The 18,339-nt window shown below is 42.8% G+C and overlaps 1 protein-coding gene across 1 annotated transcript; it reads right to left on the bottom strand.

The window, feature by feature from the left end:
* Window positions 1-1,750: 1,750 nt before the first annotated feature.
* Window positions 1,751-11,208, bottom strand: LOC110502850 (cerebellar degeneration-related protein 2). Its single transcript, XM_021581184.2, has 6 exons — window positions 10,804-11,208; window positions 9,063-9,175; window positions 5,144-5,292; window positions 4,718-4,888; window positions 3,430-3,655; window positions 1,751-3,295 (listed from the first exon to the last, which is right to left on the bottom strand). The coding sequence occupies exons 1-6, from the start codon at window positions 10,883-10,885 to the stop codon at window positions 2,630-2,632; spliced, it is 1,407 nt and encodes a 468-aa protein (XP_021436859.2). The 5' UTR covers window positions 10,886-11,208; the 3' UTR covers window positions 1,751-2,629.
* Window positions 11,209-18,339: the final 7,131 nt, after the last annotated feature.

The following is an 18,339-nucleotide window of genomic DNA, read 5'->3' as shown; positions in this document are numbered from 1 at the left end:
AGCTACCACCTTGACAAACCACATGACATTGCAGTTATACTAATGGACCTCTGAGTTTGCATTTATCACAAAGATTACACATGTACTGTATGTATTTACAGTACCACTCAAAAGTTTGGACACACCTACTCATGCAAGTGTTTTTCTTTATTTGTACTATTTTCTACATTGTAGAATAATAGTGAAGAAATCAAAACTATGAAATAACACATATGGAATCATGTGGTAACCAAAAAGTGTTCAATAAATCTAAATATATTTTGGATTCTTCAAAGCCATCCTTTGCCTTGATGACAGCTTCACACAGTCTTGGCATTCTCTCAACCAGCTTCATGAGGAATGCTTTTCCAACAGGGAGTTCCCACATGCTGAGCACTTGCTGGCTGTTTCCTTCACTCTGCGGTCCAACTCATTCCAAACCATCTCAATTGGGTTGAGGTTGGGTGATTGTGGAGGCCAGGTCATCTGATGCAGCACTCCATCACTCTCCTTGGTCAGATAGCCCTTACACAGCCTGGAGGTGTGTTGGGTCATTGTCCAGTTGAAAAACAAATGATCATCCCACAAAGCACAAACCAGATGGGATGGCGTATCGCAGCAGAATGCTGTGTTGGCCATGCTGGTTAAGTGTGCCTTGAATTCTAAATAAATCACTGACAGTGTCACCAGCAAAGCACCCCCACAACATCACACCTCCTCCTCCTCCTCCTCCATGTTTCATGGTGCGAACCACACATGCAGAGATCATCCTTTCACTTTCTGTAGTCTGCATCTCACAAAGACATGTAGGTTGGAACCAAAAATCTCAAATTTGGCCTCATCAGACCTAAGGACAGATTTACACTGGTTTAATGTCCATTGCCCATGTTTCTTGGCCCAAGCAAGTATCTTCTTCTTATTGGTGTCCTTTAGTTGTTTATTTGCAGCAATTTGACCATGGCCTGATTCACACAGTCTCCTCTGAACAGTTCATGTTGAGATGTGTCTGTTACTTGAATTTGGTAAAGCATATATTTGGGCTGTAATCAGAGGTGCAGTTAACTCTTATGAATTTCTCCCCTGGGTCTTCCTTTCCTGTGGCGGTCCTCATGAGAGCCAGTTTCATCATAGTGCTCGATGGTTTTTGCGACTGCACTTGAACTTAAGTTCTTGATGTTTTACACATTGACTGACTTAATGTAACGATGGACTGTCATTTCTCTTTGCTTATTTGAGTTGTTCTTGTCATAATATGGACTTGATCTTTTACCAAATAGGGCTATCTTCTGTATACCACCCCTACCTTATCACAAGACAACTGATTGGCTCAAACGCATTAAGGAAAGAAATTCCACAAATGAACAAGGCATACCTGTTAATTGAAACGCATTCCAGGTGACTGCCTCATGAAGCTGGTTGAGAGAATACCAAGAGAGTGCAAAGCCGTCATCAAGGCAAAGGGTGGCTACTTTGAAGAATCTCAAATAGAAGTTGATTTGTTTAACACTTTTTTGGTTACTACATTATTCTATATGTGTTATTTCGTAGTTGATGTCTTCACTATTATGCTATACTGTAAAAAAAACAAAAAAAAAACAAAGTGATAAAGAAAAACCCTTGAATGAGTAGGTGTGTCCAAACTTTTAAGTGGTACTGTATCTAATACATTGAACAGGAATTACTAACAGCACTTCTAACTACATAAAGTGTCAGAAAATAACATCCCTGTGCTAGTCTAAAGTGCATCTCATTACAATGTGATTTTACAGTGTTGTCAACAAAATTTTTTTTTTATCATGATACATTAAGATAGCATGAGTTAGGCAGCAAAAACAATTAACCGGACCGTCTGACAAACCATCGGAAAAATACTTAGTTCATGAAATGTCAACATTGTATTTGGAAAGCACAGTAATATCATAGCACATATCCGAGTTCTGGTATAGCCTCATTAGATTATATTGCTAACTACTACATCAATCATGTACATACAACTCAGTCTTCATACCCAAATACTTTAGTTTTTACATTTTAGGATCATGCTAACTTTTTTGAAGACATACAGTACAAATCTGAGATGTAAATTCACATAATTTGTCTTTACTCATCACCAAGAGTAAGAAACAGTGGCGTTTGAGGCACAAAGATGATACAAAGTTACCGTTTTGACCATCAGGCTCAGACATTGTCACTTTAAAAGGATATGTAGCTTTTGATTGAACAGTGCATAGAGGTACCATGGAAAAGCACTAGTCCACAGAAAGTTTCCAGAGGTTCCTGGTTCCTGAGAGTAGAAGAACATTGCCCCTAGACGCTAATCTAAGGGCAACATGGCTCAGGTAGGGCAGGTTGATTGAGGCAGAATGATGAAGACTGAATGTTAGGCACTGTTTGTTCCATGCAAAAGAGCTGGTATATCAGCTGATGTTTGTTGCCTTTCTCTGGCTGCTCCAGCATCCATAGATAGAGATGAGACCTTAGAGTTGGTAATCGATTCAGATGCAGTTCCACCAGATACAGACACAGTACATCAGTTACCAGGCCTTACAATCTGTAAGGTGCTTGCTTAATAGCTCACCTCCAACAAGAAACAACTGCATGTGCAGCGCAAAAGCAGAGCCATTTTTGCGTGTTTACTACAAAAGCCATACTATGCCAACTGCCAGGGCTTTCCTCTGTTCTCACTCAGGTCCTCTTTTGTTTTCTGGATGCAGGTAAATATCTCCTTGAACAGAGCCTTGTACTCAGGCTGGTGAAGTTCATCCTCCTGGCCCTTTGTGTCTATGCCTGCAGCCTTGCGAAGGGAGGCTGGGGCTGGGCTTTGTGGGCAGTCCGAGGGGGCTACACTGGGTGTCTGGAGCTCTTTGTGGTTGTGCTGCTGGTTTGGGTACGGCTCCCCCTGGTGGCAGAGCCGCAGCAGCGCATCATATTTTACCTGCAGGGCGCTGTACTGAGCGTCAACCTCGTTGAGGAGGGAGATCCCACGCTGCTTCACCACCTCTGAATGGCGGACGCACGAACGCACATGGCTCTCGTCTACCTCTGACCCATCACCCCGGGGTGACCTCAGCTGCTTCTCGCTGTTGCATCTCTTCAAGATGTCACAACCTTTCGGGTTGGAAAGGTACCTGACGTCCATCATGTCTTCCTCGCTCTCTCCATCCTCCCCCATCCCCCTCTCCTGGTTCAGGGGGAAGAAGAGGGCATTGGGCAGCATTGTCAGGCTGACCCTTGACCTCCAAGCTTTGGTGGCATGGTTGGCTCTCCACAGCTGACGAAGCTCCTCAGCCTCACACTCCAGCTCCGCTAGTCTGGCCTAGAGAGAGAGAGAGAGAGACAGAGAGGATTCAGTAATGTAACTCTTAACTACCATTTCACTACATACAGTAGGAGCAAACAGAATGCATTGGCTTAAAATTATGCTCTGTGTGAGTTGCTTCTCTTCCTCACCTGGCACCCCGCCATCATTCCCAAGCGCTGCTCCAGCACCACATTCTCATTGGCTAGCAGGTCTGCATCTCGCTCCGCACCCTCCCTCCGAGCACGTTCATTGGCCAGCTGGGTCTGTAGAGAGCGGAGTGATTGCCGTAGCGACTCCTGCTCCTCCTCTAGCCACGAGAGGTCAGAGGGAGACCAGCGGTCATCAGATTGGTCGCCAGAGTTATAACTTGAGTATCTGAGAGGGGTCAGAGGAAAATCTAACTTTCTTTTTTTTTAAGTATTGGGAAACAACTTTTGTTTCAGTCCAGACCAGCAGTTACACACCTAATTAGTCTTACTAAGTTACTGATAAACTGCCAACAAGTTATTCAAGCATCCGTTTGATGAATTGGTAGCAAGATATCCTGTATCAAACAGACTAATCAGAAGTGATCTTTCGTGCAGGGCAGAGATTAGTGTCCTTACAAGTGGACTATGACCTTTGGGTGACAACTGTGACCACGTTTCAGTTAAGTCAGTAGGGAGAGAGTACTATAGTCTGCTTGGCATGTGTTTTGATCAGTGACCTACGAGCTTCGGCCTGGATTAAAGGAGGGGCCAAACCCTAACTGGATTACACAGTCTGAACTGCTACGGCCTCAGAGGGCAGGAAGAGGGCTAGAGTACTAGCAGTAGTACTAGTCTCCTTAACCAGTGTGAACGACAAGAGGTAACACAGAGACAGAGCCAAATCACACAAGAGCAGGGCCAAGAGGGACTTTTGGAAGTCAAAGTGGAATTGAATGAATGCCATCTAGAGTAGGTTTTAGGACCTTAGTTGCCATTAGTTCTGTTCTAGATGACCTTCGGGTGGGTTAGTCTTCTCTACGCATTTAAAAAAAAAAAAAAGTGTTTACCTACAGCTTAAAAACAATGAATAATGCACAAGCTACTGAGTTCTAAATGCATAAAATGTTAATCAATTTAGCGTCATTTTCCATTTGATGAATCTGACCTTATTGTGCCATGTCTATTTAACCCCATGCAGACCTGACTGATCTATATAGCTTTATATTACGTCAGAAGATTAGGTGAAGGAGAGGGTGTAGAGGAGAGTTCAGACAGGAAGTAACAGAGAGTAGCCAGACACCAGCTCCAGTAAGAGGATAGCACAGATTCTATTGTCGACAGACCAGTGCTGGCCCACTTGTTAAAGTATGGGTCTATTCCAGCTCAAGGAACAGTACAGATTGTCCAGATCTAAAAATCGGTGTGTTGAGTAGGTTATGTTTGTATTTCATGAGTGCAGTGATCTCACCTCTGTGTGTGTTGCAGGTCATTCAGGCAGTACACACTCTGCGCCCCGTAGGGCCGACATGCCTCTGTAAGGGGTTTCCTATTGGGATTGGCAGGGGCGGTCTTCAGATCCTCTACCTGACATTGAAGATCCTCCATCTGAATCTGTAGAGCTTCAATCATCTCGGTCAGCCTGAAGAGAGAGAAAATAATCCTCACACATTTAGCTCTCTTCTCACCAACACGTTGTCTTCTATTCCATCTCTAATTATCTGGAGAAAGACTGCGTCCCGATTCTCCAAACCGCCATGGATTTAGATGAATAGGATTAGCATAAGCATTGGCTGGAGGGAGTTTCCACCATTGTTAGATCCATGTGAGAAAAGTGTGCGAGAAGGGTGAAGAACTGGGACACAGCCTCAGGCTTTAAACCCAACAACAGGCTTACCCCTGGATCTTGTGCTGGGCGGCCCTGTTGTCCTGTACCAGGCGGGTGTTGCTCTGCTCCAGCTCTCTGGAAGACTGGTCAAGCTGCTCGTAGACCTTAGCATGCTGGTCATTCACATGCCTCAGGAGGTCCATCTGCTTAGTCAGGTACTGGAGAAGGAAGATGGAGTAGAAAACCAGGACTCAATATCATCACATAACCCACCTTCAACTTCACAATTTGACATTGAATCAAGATTACACCATTGTACTTGTTCAAGTCAATACGATTGGTTTTAAGCCAAGGCATACACATTATTTATTTTGGTTGCTTATCAAACCATGAACGAGATCAAACTTGCAAGAATCAAATGACAACTACCTCCTGTCTGGGCGACTATTATTGCTTTGATAGCAACATGTCTGTACTAGTCTCTGCTGGGCCAAATGAGTATTAGTAAGAGCGCAACACCTCTGGTGAGGAATATAGAATGGCACCAACACATAGTAAAGGTCAGGCTCTTCTTATTAAGACAAGTTGATTCAGACTGAGGTGCTAAAGACACGAGTACAGTGGTGCTGGGATAACATAACTATCATTCTCCCTATACTCTTCTTTCCATCTAGCCCGCTCTTCTCTCGCTCAACGTGTTCTCAATGGAAAAGGGCAATCTTATCAGGGTAAAACAGGGAGAATGCCATAGATAATATAACAGCTCTATCTATGGAGGACGCTGTGAACCTTAAGCTCATTAAGATCATGATGAGTCACAGAAAGCTAAACTAAAAACACCAATTCAAACCAATACTACTACACTAAATGGGAGCTGTACATTATCTCGCAATGCTATTCAGTTACAGAACGTATTCTTTGGAATTCTGCATGTTAATCAATCATACTATTATAAAAAAGTGGCAATTATCTATGGTGTTTTTCCTAGAGTGAGAGAGGTCAATGTTCTCATAAAGGCAAAATAACATTACAATTTACAGCATCAGCTTCCTCCTGTGCTGTTTCTACATGCAGTGAAATGGATGGCGACGTTAGAGAAATTCATTCTGTCAGTCAGCAGTTTCAAAGATAAGGGGAAGGATTTAGGAGTTGACCCTACTCAAGGAAATTAAATCCAGAGCTCATATGGAAGTGAGTGGCTGTTGCTGAGCATACAAGATGGTTTCACTGGTGATATGAGAGAAATCACAAATACGGTGAATGTGATATTTAAATACAACTTAACTGGTTAAATATTTAGATTCCCTATCATTGAGAGAGGCTATTTAATCTCTAGTTACTATAAATCACAACAATTCAATGGTGGCAATGTGAGTGTGTCAAAGGTTCAAAGGTACAGTGCCTTGCGAAAGTATTCGGCCCCCTTGAACTTTGCGACCTTTTGCCACATTTCAGGCTTCAAACATAAAGATAGAAAACTGTATTTTTTTGTGAAGAATCAACAACAAGTGGGACACAATCATGAAGTGGAACGACATTTATTGGATATTTCTAACTTTTTTAACAAATCAAAAACTGAAAAATTGGGCGTGCAAAATTATTCAGCCCCCTTAAGTTAATACTTTGTAGCGCCACCTTTTGCTGCGATTACAGCTGTAAGTCGCTTGGGGTATGTCTCTATCAGTTTTACACATCGAGAGACTGACATTTTTTCCCATTCCTCCTTGCAAAACAGCTCGAGCTCAGTGAGGTTGGATGGAGAGCATTTGTGAACAGCAGTTTTCAGTTCTTTCCACAGATTCTCAATTGGATTCAGGTCTGGACTTTGACTTGGCCATTCTAACACCTGGATATGTTTATTTTTGAACCATTCCATTGTAGATTTTGCTTTATGTTTTGGATCATTGTCTTGTTGGAAGACAAATCTCCGTCCCAGTCTCAGGTCTTTTGCAGACTCCATCAGGTTCTTCCAGAATGGTCCTGTATTTGGCTCCATCCATCTTCCCATCAATTTTAACCATCTTCCCTGTCCCTGCTGAAGAAAAGCAGGCCCAAACCATGATGCTGCCACCACCATGTTTGACAGTGGGGATGGTGTGTTCAAGGTGATGAGCTGTGTTGCTTTTACGCCAAACATAACGTTTTGCATTGTTGCCAAAAAGTTCAATTTTGGTTTCATCTGACCAGAGCACCTTCTTCCACATGTTTGGTGTGTCTCCCAGGTGGCTTGTGGCAAACTTTAAACGACACTTTTTATGGATATCTTTAGGAAATGGCTTTCTTCTTGCCACTCTTCCATAAAGGCCAGATTTGTGCAATATACGACTGATTGTTGTCCTATGGACAGAGTCTCCCACCTCAGCTGTAGATCTCTGCAGTTCATCCAGAGTGATCATGGGCCTCTTGGCTGCATCTCTGATCAGTCTTCTCCTTGTATGAGCTGAAAGTTTAGAGGGACGGCCAGGTCTTGGTAGATTTGCAGTGGTCTGATACTCCTTCCATTTCAATATTATCGCTTGCACAGTGCTCCTTGGGATGTTTAAAGCTTGGGAAATCTTTTTTTATCCAAATCCGGCTTTAAACTTCTTCACAACAGTATCTCGGACCTGCCTGGTGTGTTCCTTGTTCTTCATGATGCTCTCTGCGCTTTTAACAGACCTCTGAGACTATCACAGTGCAGGTGCATTTATACGGAGACTTGATTACACACAGGTGGATTGTATTTATCATCATTAGTCATTTAGGTCAACATTGGATCATTCAGAAATCCTCACTGAACTTCTGGAGAGAGTTTGCTGCACTGAAAGTAAAGGGGCTGAATAATTTTGCACACCCAATTTTTCAGTTTTTGATTTGTTAAAAAGGTTTGAAATATCCAATAAATGTCGTTCCACTTCATGATTGTGTCCCACTTGTTGTTGATTCTTCACAGAAAAATACAGTTTTATATCTTTATGTTTGAAGCCTGAAATGTGGCAAAAGGTCGCAAAGTTCAAGGGGGCCGAATACTTTTGCAAGGCACTGTATATACACCCCCCCCCCAAAAAAAAGAGGACAACTGATATGGGCCAACTTTATCTTTCCTGGCCTTCTGAAAGTTCACTGGACAAGGTGAAAAGCATTGCTGTTTTCAAAGGAGTGAGAGCCCCACTGTTTGATAATGGTGGCGTTGTAATCTTGAACATGGAAAAACAAAATACTTATTCCCTGGAGCTTTACAGTATCGAAAGACAACGACTCATTTCAGTCAAAACATCTGCATTATACATTTCACATTCTATTCCATTACCTTTGTGCTTCTAGGGTCATACGCTACATGAACAGATCCAGCAGAGAGATTAAGTAATTAATCAGGATCCGACCCACTAATCTCTTCTTCAAAGGAAGTTAATGGGGTGGCAGGTAGCCTAGTGGTTAGAGCGTTGGACTAGTAACCGAAAGGTTGCAAGATTGAATCCCTGAGCTGACAAGGTAAAAATCTGTCGTTCTACCCCTAAACAAGGCAGTTAACCCACTGTTCCTAGGCTGTCATTGAAAATAAGAATTTGTTCTTAACTGACTTGCCTAGTTCAAGAAAGGAAAAATAAAACAAAAAAATGGAAGCCTGCCTTTTGTAAATCTGGAACACTTGATTTTATTTAGGAATTAAAGGAGCACAAATCTGAGGTGAGTTTCTCTTGTTTTCAACACGCAAGGAACACACCAATGCCTAACGGAAAGGCCTCAAGGAACACACCAATGCCTAACGGAAAGGCCTCAAGGAACACACCAATGCCTAACGGAAAGGCCTCAGGTTTGCCAACGAGTGCTTGATTACCTGGATACTGTGTGCTACTGCTGGGCTGGAACAAAAGCCGGCAAACACTACAATAGCTCTCCGAAAGTGCCTTTGGCTACAGTTAGGGACTATGTGTCCACATACTTCTGATTGATCAAACAGAGTAATCACTACCCTGGTAGTTACAGCTTGATTGGTTAAAACCCTTACCTCTATCTCCTGTAGCTGTTCCTGATTGGTGGAGTACATCTGCTGATGACCCTGCTCTAGCTCTCTGTTCCTGTCCAGCAGGGTCTTCCCCAGCTCAGCAGCCAGGTGGAGGTCTGCATGGGAGGAAAGAGAGATCACAGAAGAAGCTCTATAAATAACTTATCAAATGAAAGGTTGGGCAAAGATGAAGCCATTAGTGTGACAAGACCTGGCAGAGACATCTAGTGCATCTATGGCTGTGTCTCAATTCTCAATGTCAGGTGGGTAAATCGATCTGGCAGACATCCTACCTGCATTTGTGGGTCAAATACATGTTACTTGTGCTGCCCTTGATTTACAGTAGTTTGCTTACAATGGAACATGATCCCAAAAGGGATATATCAAGCACACCTCAAATATATTTGAGATATGTAAGCTATTTTACACAAGTCAGGACATTTACAATCAGAAAGGTAAAAAATACATCTACCTTAATCACTGTGGCCTAATTCATGCGTTGTGAAATGGTCTCTCATTTACAGGATGTGTGCTGGGGAGTTTCTCTAAGCATGAAATATAAACTGAATATCTTCTAATATAGAGAGCACCACTATATTTCCCCATTTCCTTTCATTAGATTTCTATTCCAGAATTCATTAATAAATGGTCAATAAAATATCTTGAACTACACAAATTAGTGGAACAAAACTTTATTATATGCAGAGTAACCTCTGCAGCATGGGTAAAAGAGTCTGCCCACATCTGGTTTTCAGCAGGAAAAGAAAGCTACTGTAGGTTGAATCTAGCTGCCATGAAAACCGGATGCACCAGATTGCTGGCAACTCCACTAACTAAGGGTGTGTTAACCATAGACGATAGAGGACTCATCTTTGGATCTATGCCATTATACTGCCTGTGACAGCGCCATTGAGGCAATCTTCATTTTGAAGTAGATCCCTCCTGATGACCCAGTGGTCCATCTCCAACAGGGTCACCAGGAGGGATCAGTCAAAGTTGGAAGTCCCAACCAGTTGACTACGTTAAAATGGTGGAAGCCCTCAATGGTGCTGCCCATGCAAATATGGCATTTTGGCCACTAAATGCCTTTATCGTTCTCTATGGCGGTAACCTAGAAGTAAAATATGCATAATTTGGTCAATTGCGTAATTAACCCCCTTGGTATACGGTCAGTGCTATACGGAATCATTGGGATGTCCCTACCCTAAACCATTTAACATTTCAACTGCAATAGGGTAGGGACGTCCCAAGGGTTTGGGATAGCACGTACCCTTGGTCTACATGCAGAATCTGCCCACGGGAGATTACATGCAGAGAAGAACATTGAAAAATCTGTAGAAAATTTAAGACAATGGATGCATTGTTTAAAATGGTTGGTTTCATCCGTGGCAGTGGAATGGTAGCCCCGGGTGTTCCAATTCTGCTTGAGATAACCTTGAAATATTTGGCTGAAGTCCCACAATGTTTTGTGTCGCAGTACAGTAGGCTAGCGTTAAACCAACCAATGTGTCCTTTACATTCGTTAGTTACATACATTCGTTAGTGACACCTGCCCTATGAAAAAAAAGGGTGCACCAGGCGCTCATTAATTCCACACCTGCTAGAAAATAATTCATTAGCCTAACGCTGCCGGAGTGCCAAATTGTGGTCACTGCCAGGTTGTTGCTGTCATTTGATACGCACAGCACATGTGAGCCCGCGCTTTCACAGTCTCGGTAATCATGGATAGAATAAAAATATTTACCATGCTCAAGGTCCTGGTTGTCATACCAAGGTTCTTCCTCCTTGATTTCGAATTCTTCAACCTCAATCATATCTGTAAGCATCTTCGGTCACAATGACTCACCGACATCAATAGCTTTCACTGGAATAGGAGGCTATTTTCGTGGAAAATGCATTAATCTGCCTTTGAGGTGTTCAATTTGCAACAAAGAATACACCAAGTGCGTTTCCCCTCATCAGCTGTCCAAAGCCGATGTCTACTCGCCGGCTACAACTACAGTATTATGAAACTGCCTAACCATCCCACAACACATATTACCACCCGGTGTGGTGAAACACCTCTATCTTTTGGAACATGACCATACGAGCGTTTGTTTCAAAGAACGCTCCGTAAGCCACGCCTTAGTGGGCAGAGCAAGGCATGTTAAACTGGGACACGTTTAAATGGGGAGAAAAGCCTCTCATTTTAAAACGTGTCCACAGTGGTTCTGTTTTGCCTAGTTATGAGAATATATTTGAGACCCGTGTATTACAGTTAATTTTCGTCTTTGACTCAATAAGTAAAATATATTTGATTAGTAAACAGGGAAACAAAGAGTCCCAGACAGTTCGCAATATATTGTTATATAATATATATATATTTTTTTTATTGTTAAGGTTCTTCAGGCTAAAGGCTCCTGGAGGCACCTTTAGGGGTTCTGCCGGTGTTGCAATCTGAGGAGCCCCTAAAGCCTTCAGGAACGTTTCCTTTTTAGAGTGTAGACGATTCCGTGCTTCCAACTTTGTGGCAACAGTTTGGGGAAGGCCCTTTCCTGTTTCAGCATGACAAGGCCCCGTGCACAAAGCAAGGTCCATACAGAAATGGTTTGTCAATATCGGTGTGGAAGAATTTACCGACCTGCACAGAGCCTTGACCTCAACCACATTGAACACCTTTGGGATGAATTGGAACGCCGACTGCGAGCCAGGCCGAATCGCCCAACATCAGTGCCCGACCTCACTAATGCTCTTGTGGCTTAATGGAAGCAAGTCATCGCAGCAATGTTCCAACATCTAGCGGAAAGCCTTCCCAGAAGAGTGGAGGCTGTTATTACAGCCAAGGGGGGACCAACTCCATGTTAATACCCATGATTTTGGAAGGAGATGTTCAACGAGCAGGTGTCCACATACTTTTGGTTATGTGGTGTAACTACTCTGTTTAGCTTGACTTCCTCCACCCACTGCAAGGCCAACAGTACGGCCATCAGCTCTACCGTATATACAGCCCAGGTGATCTGTAAGTAGTTTTGGCCCATCTGTGTAAATGGACACAAAATCCTGATATACAGTATCCAAACATATATTAAACTACATGGAGGCAGGAGTAGCTATGGACAGACACATAGTAAAATTAAGCATTTAATATTTTTAAATTTTTCACCCCTTTTCCTCCCCAATTTTATGATATCCAATTGGTAGTTATAGTGTTGTCCCATCGCTGCAACTCACGAACAGACTCGGTAAAGGCGAAGGTTGAGAGCCTTGCTTCGGCTTTATTTGTATTAAAACGTGTTCCAGTGCAACATGCCTAGCTCTGCCCACAGGGGCGTGGCAGATGTTATTGCGGGTGTAGCAAAATGCTTGTGTTTCTAGCTCCAACAGTGCAGTAGTAATCTAACAAGTAATATCTAACAATTTCACAACAATACACACACATTGTAAGTAATGACATGGAATTAAGAATATATAAATATTTGGACAAGCAATTTTGGAGCGGCATAGACTAAAATACAGTTGAATAGAATACAGTACATATATATATATATACATATATGAGATGAGGAATGTTGTAAACATTATTAAGGAATAATGTAAACATTATTAAAGTGACAAGTGTTCCAATTATTAAAGTGTCCAGTGATTTCAAGTCTATGTATATAGGGCAGTAGCCTCTTACGTCCTAGTGATAGCTATTTAACAGTCTGATGGCCTTGAGATTCCATTACATTACAACTCTCCTTCCGTGGCCTCCAACTGCTCTTAAATGCAAGTAAAACTAAATGCATGCTCTTCAACCGATCATTGCCCGCACTTGCCCGCCCGTCCAGCATCACTACTCTGGACGGTTCTGACTTAGAATATGTGGACAACTACAAATATCTACGTGTCTGGCTAGAATGTAAACTCTCCTTCCAGACTCACATTAAGCATCTCCAATTCAAAATTGAATCTAGAATCGACTTCCTATTCCGCAACAAAGCATCCTTCACTCATGCTGCCAAACATACCATCGTAAAACTGACCATCCTACCGATCCTCGACTTCGGCGATGTAATTTACAAAATAGCCTCCAACACTCTACTCAACAAATTGGATGCAGTCTATCACAGTGCCATCCGTTTTGTCACCAAAGCCCCATATATTACCCACCACTGCGACCTGTACGCTCTCGTTGGTTGGCCCTCGCTTCATACTCGTCGCCAAACCCACTGGCTCCAGATCATCTACAAGTCTCTGCTAGGTAAAGCCCCGCCTTATCTCAGCTCACTGGTCACCATAGCAGCACCCATCCGTAGCACGCACTCCAGCAGGTATATCTCACTGCCACCCCCAAAGCCAATTCCTCCTTTGGCCGCCTTTCCTTCCAGTTCTCTGCTGCCAATGACTGGAACGAACTGCAAAAATCACTTAAGCTGGCGACTCATATCTCCCTTACTAGCATTAAGCACCAGCTGTCAGAGCAGCTCACAGATCACTGCACCTGTACATAGCCCATCTGTAAACAGCCCATCCAACTACCTCATCCCCATACTGTATTTATTTATCTTGCTCCTTTGCACCCCAGTATCTCTACTTGCACATTAATATTCTGCACATCTACCATTCCAGTGTTTAATTGCTATATTGTAATTACTTCACCACCATAGCCTATTTATTGCCTTACCTCCCTTATCTTACCTAATTTGCACTCACTGTATATAAACTTTTCTTTTTTTCTACTATATTATTGACTGTATGTTTGTTTATTCCATGTGTAACTCTGTGTTGTTGTATGTGTCAAACTGCTGTGCTTTATCTTGGCCAGGTCGCAGTTGTAAATGAGAACTTGTCCTCAACTAGCCTACCTGGTTAAATAAAGGTGAAATAAAATAAAAAATAGATAGAAGCTGTTTTTCAGTCTCTCGGTCCTAGCTTTGATGCACCTGTACTGACCTCGCCTTCTGGATGATAACGTGGGTGAAAAGGCAGTGGCTCTGGGGATTGTTGTCCTTGATGATCTTTTTGGCCTTCCTGTGCATCGGGTGCTGCAGGTGTCCTGGAGGGGTGGTAGTTTTCTCCCGGTGATGTGTTGGACAGACTGCACCACCCTCTGGAGAGCCCTGAGGTTGCAGGCAGTGCAGTTGCCGTACCAGGCGGTGATACAGCCCAACAGGATGCTCTCAATTGTGCAGCTGTAAAAGTTTGGGTTTTAATTTCTTCAGCCTCCTGAGGTTGCTCCTTCTTCACCACACTGTCTGTGTGGGTGTACCATTTCAGTTTGTCAGTGATGTGTACACCGAGGAACTTGAAGCTTTTCATATTCTCCACTGCGGTCCCTTCGATGTGGATAGGGGGGTTCTCCTTCTGCTGTTTCCTGAAGTCCACGATCAGCTCCTTTGTTTTGTTGATGTTGAGTGAGAGGTTATTTTCTTGGGACCACACTCCCAGGGCCTTTACCTCCTTACTATAGGCTGTCTCATCATTGTTGGTAATCAGGCCTACTACTGTTGTGTCATCTGCAAACTTGATGATTGAGTTGGAGGTTCAGCGAAGTGAAGGTGTCGTTTCCTACCTTCACCACCTGGAGGCGGCCCGTCAGGAAGCCCAGGACCCAGTTGCACAGGGCGGAGTTCAGACCCAGGGCCCCCGAGCTTAATGATGAGTTTGGAGGGTACTATGTTGTTGAATGCTGAGCTATAGTCAATGAACAGCATTCTTACATAGATATTCCTCTTGCCCAGATGGGATAGGGCAATGTGCAGTGCGATGGCGATTGCATCATCTGTGGATCTATTGTGGCGGTAAGCAAATAGAAGTGGGTCTAGGGTGTCAGGTAAGGTAGATGTGATATGATCCTTGACGAATCACTCAAAGCACTTGATGATGACAGAAGTGAGTGCTACGGGGCGATAGTCATTTAGTTAAGTTACCGTTCCTTTCTTGGTTACAGGAACAACGGTGGATATCTTGAAGCACGATGTGGTCAGCAGACTGGATAGAAAGAGATTGAATATGTCCGTAAACACTGGTCTGGTCTGCGCATGCTCTAAGGACACGGCTATGGATGCTGTCTGGGCTGGCAGCCTTGTCGTTGGCACTGTTTTACCACACCTGTACCGTCAGTGTACTCACACTGCACACTCCCTTTTACACTTGCTAATAATTTGATGTGGCATAGGTAGCCAATATAAATACCTTTTCGCTATTGAATGATTTATTAGACGACTATCGAGTATGAATAGTTGTGTCATCCTTGCAGACTACTGGACTATGCACATTTTGTAGGGTCTGTGAAAACAAGTGCACATGATTATTGATGTCTACTCCAGCCAACCTTTATGGCCTATCCTCTGAATATAGCCTACCTATTAAATACAGTTATCGCAGACCTTACACATAAACTAAATTAACTACTGTAAGCATTATTATTGTTAAAGATGTTTAATTCACTCTCATTCAATCGTTTTTATTTACATTTACATTACAAGTGAGCCATATGCATGAGAACAGGCTCTCATAGGGACCAATTAAAGCACAAAATGTCTTGGGTGTGACTGGCGGAAAAACCCATTCCATTGTAGAATATACTACACTACAGCATACCTATTCTAGTATCTATCTAACAGTAGCCTATATATAATACAGTGCTAGAGCCTTATCTTAGAAACCCCTGAACATATTGAACTTTGAACGCCACATTTGTGATGTGACTCTGACAATCACTGTTCAATAACAGACGCTGCCCTCCTTTTCTCTCCAATTATCTAACATACAAACCCTCCAAAATAATGACATGAAAATATCGTTTTCACCATACGTTTCAGAATGCACAATTTATTCTGACAAAAAAAGCTACAGTATGTTCCAAAATCATGTTCCCATCCACTTACATTCAGTGAAGTGTGGGTGAATGGATGATTGAGAAATATTACCGACTCCCCCCAGCGGTGAACAGGGATCTGCAGCAAAATACAAACGGTTTAATTTGAATGATAGAGAAAAACAAATACGTTGACAAAATCACCAACCGATTCGTTGCATCGGAGTGTTTATAGCTTGTATTATTTTCAACTCTTGTCCCTAAACGCATCGCAGGGATACTTATTCCCAGAAATGTTATATTGTTTCTTAGATCATTTATTGTTAGGGCTCAAACAAACCAACAGCGTTTGCTGGCCGATAGCACTTGAGCACGGATGTTGGCAATGGGACATCTACAGCTGGTGGTCCCTAAATACACAGCGCGCAGAACGATCCGCAGACGAACGCTAGATCCACATTTAGTGCGATGTGTGGGCGCCTTTAGACAGCGAACAACAATATTTCAGTTAAGAACCAGCAAAAGTTAAATCAAATAACATTTCATTGGTCGCATACACATTTTCTATTTGTTATCGCAGGTGTAGCGAAATGCTTATGTTTCTAGTTCCAACACTGCAGTAATACCTAACAATACAAAGAAAGGATTTCAATAACATTAGAACGAGCAATGTCAGAGCCCGGAAAATAAATATATACTCTAGAAAAATACAAATGTAGCATGCAACAATTTCAAAGATTTTACTGAGTTACAGTTCATATAAGGACATCAGTCAATTGAAATGAATATATTGGGCCCTAATCTATGGATTTCACATGACTGGGAATACTGATATGGCATCTGTTGGTCACAGATACCTTAAAAAAAAGGTATGGGTGTGGATCAGAAAACCAGTCTATCTGTTGTGACTACCACTCCCCTTATGCAGCGCAACACATCTCCTTCTCATAGAGTTGATCCGGCAGTTGATTGTGGTCTGTGAAATGTCCCACCCCTCTCCAATAACTGTGTGAAGTTGCTGGACATTGGCGGGAACTGGAACATGCTGTCGTAGCCGCCGAACCAGAGCATCCCAAACATGCTCAATGGGTGACATGTCTGGTGAGTATGCAAGCCATGGAAGAACTGGGACATTTTCAGCTTCCAGAAATTGTGTTCACATTCTGGCGACATTGCGCTGTGCATTATCTTGCTGAAACGAGGTGATGGCGGCAGATGAATGGCACGACAATGGGCCTCAGGATCTCGTCACAGCAATTTGAATGCACAGAGATTCTATCAATAAAATGCAATTGTGTTCATTGCCCGTAGCTTATGCCTGCCCATACCATAACCCAACCGCCACCATGGGGCACTCTGTTCAAAACGTGACATCAGCAAACCGCTCGCCCACATACATGTGGTCTGTGGTTGTGAGGCCGATTGGACGTACCGCCAAATTCTCTCAAATTATGTTGGAGATAGTTTGGTGGACACAGCTCTGGTGGACATTCCTGCAATCAGCATGTCAATTACACATTCCCTCAAAACTTGAGACATCTGTGCCATTGTGTTGTGACAAAACTGCACATTTTAGAGTGGCCTTTTACTGTCCCCAGCACAAGGTGCTTCTGCATTATGATCATGCTGTTTAATCATATTCTTGATATGCGACACCGGTCAGGGGGATGGATTATATTGGCAAAGGAGAAATGCTCACTAACAGGGATGTAAACAAATTTGTGCACAACATTTGAGTGAAATACAATTTTTGTGTGTATGGAACATTTCTGGGATCTTTAATTTCAGCTCATGAAACATGGGATCAACACTTTACATGTTGTGTTTCTATTTTAGTTCAGTGTACAGTGCCTTGCGAAAGTATTCGGCCCCCTTGAACTTTGCGACCTTTTGCCACATTTCAGGCTTCAAACATAAAGATATAAAACTGTATTTTTTTGTGAAGAATCAACAACAAGTGGGACACAATCATGAAGTGGAACGACATTTATTGGATATTTCAAACTTTTTTAACAAATCAAAAACTGAAAAATTGGGCGTGCAAAATTATTCAGCCCCTTTACTTTCAGTGCAGCAAACTCTCTCAAGAAGTTCAGTGAGGATCTCTGAATGATCCAATGTTGACCTAAATGACTAATGATGATAAATACAATCCACCTGTGTGTAATCAAGTCTCCGTATAAATGCACCTGCACTGTGATAGTCTCAGAGGTCCGTTAAAAGCGCAGAGAGCATCATGAAGAACAAGGAACACACCAGGCAGGTCCGAGATACTGTTGTGAAGAAGTTTAAAGCCGGATTTGGATACAAAAAGATTTCCCAAGCTTTAAACATCCCAAGGAGCACTGTGCAAGCGATAATATTGAAATGGAAGGAGTATCAGACCACTGCAAATCTACCAAGACCTGGCCGTCCCTCCAAACTTTCAGCTCATACAAGGAGAAGACTGATCAGAGATGCAGCCAAGAGGCCCATGATCACTCTGGATGAACTGCAGAG

This window comes from Oncorhynchus mykiss, chromosome 23 (assembly GCF_013265735.2).
Source record: "Oncorhynchus mykiss isolate Arlee chromosome 23, USDA_OmykA_1.1, whole genome shotgun sequence".
Classification (NCBI taxonomy): Eukaryota; Metazoa; Chordata; class Actinopteri; order Salmoniformes; family Salmonidae; genus Oncorhynchus; species Oncorhynchus mykiss.
Note: the sequence above shows the minus strand (reverse complement) of the source record. Positions and strands in the feature narration are given on the sequence as shown.